Source organism: Gadus macrocephalus, chromosome 4 (assembly GCF_031168955.1).
Source record: "Gadus macrocephalus chromosome 4, ASM3116895v1".
Lineage (NCBI taxonomy): Eukaryota > Metazoa > Chordata > Actinopteri > Gadiformes > Gadidae > Gadus > Gadus macrocephalus.
This window is the reverse complement of record NC_082385.1, coordinates 27,263,053-27,268,052: the sequence shown is the minus strand read 5'-3', so window position 1 is coordinate 27,268,052 and position 5,000 is coordinate 27,263,053. Positions and strand designations below refer to the sequence as shown.

The 5,000-nt window shown below is 44.2% G+C and overlaps 1 protein-coding gene across 1 annotated transcript in view; it reads right to left on the bottom strand.

The window, feature by feature from the left end:
* The window catches only part of LOC132455474 (cilia- and flagella-associated protein 47-like), a 79,150-nt gene that overhangs the window by 10,156 nt on the left and 63,994 nt on the right, over positions 1 to 5,000 (bottom strand). The window contains exons 45-49 of the mRNA XM_060049337.1: positions 4,908 to 5,000; positions 4,424 to 4,529; positions 1,165 to 1,385; positions 695 to 830; positions 1 to 43 (exon numbers count right to left, since the gene is read on the bottom strand). The exon at positions 1 to 43 is cut by the window's left edge and continues 85 nt beyond it; the exon at positions 4,908 to 5,000 is cut by the window's right edge and continues 44 nt beyond it. Coding sequence (XP_059905320.1) covers positions 1 to 43; positions 695 to 830; positions 1,165 to 1,385; positions 4,424 to 4,529; positions 4,908 to 5,000 — 599 coding nt within the window. The remainder of the gene's footprint in view (positions 44 to 694; positions 831 to 1,164; positions 1,386 to 4,423; positions 4,530 to 4,907) is intronic.

Genomic DNA, 5,000 nt, shown 5'->3' with positions numbered 1-5,000 from the left:
GCGTCAGCCTGGAAGCCGAGCGGCACTCTTACACACTCCCATTCTAACAGGGAGACGCAGCGACACAGACAGAGACAGTATATAGGGCTGGTACATCAGAATGCATCATGGGAAATCTGTTTGTGACAGCCATACTGTGATGGCCATATTGAGAGGACTCGAGAGTTATAGTTATAGTACTGTCAAAAAGTACTGTTTGGCCACGACCCGCATGAGAAAAACAAACAACAATATCCCCCCATAATTACAAAAAAAATCACGATTAATGACTAAACAATGACCATAAAAACAAGACTACCAACACAATAAATAGCAAAACAATCCTATGCTTCCAAATTGGAGGCGGCAGTGGTGTGAATTTGCGACGTACAAACCCTATATTTTTTTTCTGTGACAGGGTAACTTTGCCATTACAAGCCGTATTTATAATCTGCCTCTTCTGACATCATGACATCACAAGTGGTCGTGTCCACCTAGATGTATGACGGATAGATGAGGAACGTTTCCTACAGTCCACTGGGTAGGCTGGTAGACTGATCTAGGTGAGCACGCCCACTTGTGATGTCAGAAGGGGCAGATTTTCAAAACGGCTTATAACGGATAATCACACTCACACCTGGTGGTATAATATGTCACCTTCAAATATTTCTGAAATGCTCAAGAAACGGTTAGCCATATGGCTTCCGCTGGTTACCTGGTTCACGTTCTGCGAGGGTGTGCTCTCCCAGCGGTACGGTAACGGTGTGAGGGAGGTGGAAGTGGTCGGGCATGGACACCTCCACGCTGTACTCCAGACCCTCGCTGTGTGCCGCGTCCCTGATCCGATCAGCCTACGGGAGGGGGGGGGGGGGGGGGCACCAAGAGGTGACACACATACAAACAAGCACCTGTTGACCTCCTGTTTGGGGTCTTACGGCTTTGGTTTTTTATTTTCTGCACTCAAAGCACATTACTCTAGTAATATTAATAAAATAGAAGTAAACCAATAATAAAATAGTAAAAAAAAGTTCAAATTGACTATTTTGGACCACACTCTCCGTTACACATTCAGAACACGTTCACGACCCACTTTTGGGTCACGTCCCACCAGTTGAGAAACACCGGTTTAGACAGTGTCCCCACAAATGGCCTTTACAAAGTGTGTGCGTGTGCGCGCACCCACACCTGCTGCTCGGTGGCTTTCCTTAGCGCGGCTGCTGTCCTCACACTGCTGCCGTCCAGGGTGTGTGTGAGCCGGCGTCTCCTCCGTTCGTGGGGGCTCATGCCGTGCTGGGCCCAGAGGCCCAGGGCCGTCTCGCGGGCCTGGTTGACCCGCGGCACGAGCAGCGTCACCTCACACGCCTCCCCCGCCGTGCACCGCAGACCCAGCGCCGGCTCTCCTCGGTCTGGATGGAGGGGGAGGGACGGGAGCACGACGGTATGTTAAAGGGGACATATTAAACCGCCAGTTGTGAGTGGGGTTAGCCGTAACAAGCCGTTTTGAAAATCGGCCTCTTATGACATCACAAGTGGGGGCGTGTCCACCTTGATGTATGACGGAGAGATGTGCCACGTTTGCTACGGTCCACTGGGTAGGCCGGTAGACTGATCTATCCAGCACACATCTAGGTGGACACCATGTGGCACCAAGCGGAGATGCGCTCCAATTTTGTTGTATGTTTCTGCTGCAATGACAATTAAAGTTCAATTCAACACGCCCACTTGTGATGTCAGAAGAGGCCGATTTTCAAAACGGCTTGTGGCGGCTAGTCACACTCACACACGGTGGTATAATATGTCCCTTTTAAAAAAAGGGCTAACATGAAGGGGGTGAGGTGCAGTGTTAATTTCGTTAACGAAAAATGTTCGTCAACAACCTTTTTTCCGTGACTAAGACGAGACGTTGACAAGCTAAAAATAGATCTTTGATAATAAAAACTATGACGAAATGTAATTTTGTTTTCGTTGACGAGACGAGACAGGACGAAAATGTTAGTGGTGCTCTATTTGGACATTCAAAATGCACGATATTTTCCAATCAGTACCCTCTCGTAAGGTTGTTATGCAACTGTTCACTCCTCCAGTAAATAGGACGGACCTTAGCTACGACTTGGCAATGGGAGGTATAGTCCACTCAGCTATGAGCTAACGTTATGCATTGTACATATTTATAATTCGAAATTCTTCCCAGATTTTATTCCACAGATACTCTAGGGTCTATAGCATATAACCGCGTTGTCTGATTACAGTTGAATTCATTTTTCACAATTTACCGGCTCTCGTTTTGAAGAAAATCACTGCGCCATTCGTTTCAATGGGAATCGTCACGGCCTATACTTTCAACATAAGGTGGACTTTGAAATTTGTCCCAGCCTTTATACCCAAGATACTATAGGGTTTATAGCATATAACCGCGTTTTCTGATTACAGTTTAATGCATTTTTCACAATATACCAGCAATCCTTTGAAGGCTGAACAGACAAGTGTACTAAAGTGTGACGTCACGTTTCCATAGCAACCGATTTTCGGTTCTACTCAAACCAAATTAACAAGGGGAAATCCTATGCCACACAAACCTTTTATAGAAAAGGAACAATCTTTTTGCGAATTGATTTGTGAGTTTGCTTTACCAATGATGTAAGTAATATTGAGAATAGATTGCCTTCATATTAAAAAAAAAGTAAACTAAACTAACGTTTACAAACTTTTCCTTCTAATACCCCAGGGGAATGCATGAACGCCTCGACATTTTTCGATTGGTATGGATTTTCACCTCTTGAAATTGATTTATTTTAATTTTGAAAGAAATAACACATGGAAGCAATGGAGAACGCCATCTCCGTTGTTTAGAACTGAAAATTTGGTTGCCAGGACAACATAACGTTTTCACTTTAATACTCTATTTGAGTGGCACAACTTAGCAGGTGTCCATATATATAGGGTTAGCCTAATTGAACTAGTTTAAAGAGAGAAAACATTTTGACTAAAAGTAATGACTAAAAGTTGACTAAAATGTAAGGACTTTTCGTCTACTAAAACTAGACTAAAACTACAAAGGAAAACAATGACTAAAATGTGACTAAATCTAATAAGCATTTTCGTCAAAAGACTAAGACTAAGACTAAATCTAAAATAGCTGACAAAATTAACACTGGTGAGGTGTGTTGATCCGCTTGGGGGTTGGGGACGGCTATGGGCGTTACATTCAAACACTTCCTGCGGGTTCTGGAGGGAATCATAGCCACTCTGGGGCTGTTTCCCAATGTCAAGGAAGCATGCTCAACGGCCGCCCTTTTAAGGACGCTACGTCATAGAACGCCGACAAGCACTGTTCCAATGTTGAGGACACTCGAAAGCCGCGCCATAATTTTGCGTCCTTTGTTTTTGAGAATTCCGAGATTTTTCAAGGATGCATCGCTGCATCCTAGACGAGCCAAAACTACCCACAATCCTCTGCGTTCACTGGGCGGGTTCTTGAAAATGGCAGAGCAGTAGCCTACACGTTCAAACGAAGTGAAGTTATATTAGTTTTCAGAAATATTTTGTGCCGTATTGCATTTTATAGATTCATCATGTTAATGCAAATAATCAAGCCTAAAGACCTGTGCCACTTTTCAAACGTTTTTGCAACAATGATACGTTGCTATATTTTGCATGGACGTAGCTGGTGTTAAACACCACTGTCACCAATGTCAATTTACTCTCTCACAAGATTACATTATTTATGTATACTTATTTATGTTTGTGTTGAATCGTTTTTTTTACGGTCAGCCCAGCAAACGGAGGCTTTTGTGCGCCTTAGGGTGGCGCACAAACATTTGTTTACCGGTGGAAGGGATAGTGCCACTATCCAATGTTGTAAAATTAATGCACAACCGATCATTTGCAATGTTTGTAATTTTTAATGAACGTATTTAATTGTATTTTATATGATATATTATCATCTCTTTCTTTGTCTTTTCCCCCCTGAATAATAGTAATCAACCGTACTGTAAATGTGATGCATGAATTAAGTTCTCAGACAATTTCACTTAGTTTTATAAAAATTGAATGGATTTTCCTTTTAATAAAGACAATTCGATCAACCACAACAAAGCTTTTGTGACTTCCCCAAAGAGGCTCCATGCGAAGGAGACATGACCGCATTCATAACAGACAAAAGTCAAATAAATATCGATCAGCTTGATTGCTGCCATGTTTTATTCATAAGCGCACATGTGTTTACAAGCGGACACGCAGTATTAAAAAGCGGAAGCGGAAGCGCTTCCACACTACCAAGTCGTTCCCAAAGTCCGACGTTACAAACGCGAGGAAGCACTCGAGCTAGCACTCTAGTCTCATCTCCATAGGACGCGACTAGCAAGGACGCGTCCTAGCAAGGCTGCAGATTTCACTTTGGGAAACAGCCAGGGTGTTTTGGGGTTTAATTAAAATGTGGTACTACCAGGGGTGTCAGGGGGCGGGGCTAGGTGAGCAGTGGGCGTGGCCGTGAGAGGACACGATAGAGGAAGCTCTGCCACAGCCTTCACACTGTAGACCATATCTCCCACCTAAAAGAACACACACACACACACACACGCAAAGTTTAGATTGGTGTTAGCGAGGATAGGTTAGCCTCATCTGTACTAGGTTAGCATTAGCCGAACTAGGTTAGAATTATCAGGGCTAAGTTAGCATTATGCAGGTTTGGTTAGCTTTATCTGTACTAGGTTTGCTTCATCCAGGCTAAGTTAGCATTATCCAGGTTTAGTTAGCATTATCCAGGCTAGGTCAGCTTTGGTCTTGGTTTGGTTAGCATCATCACGGCTAGGTTAACATTATCCCGGTTTGGTTAGCATCATCACGGCTAGGTTAGCTTTAATCCGGGTTTGGTTAGCATTATCAGGGTTAGGGCTAGGGTTAGGTAGCTTTGGTCCGGTGGTACTGACGTGTGGGCAGAGCAGCAGCAGGGAGCAGTGCTTGGGGCCAGGACTCAGAGGCAGGAAGCTGACCTCCAGCGTGTCCCCCTGGCCCGGCTTAAG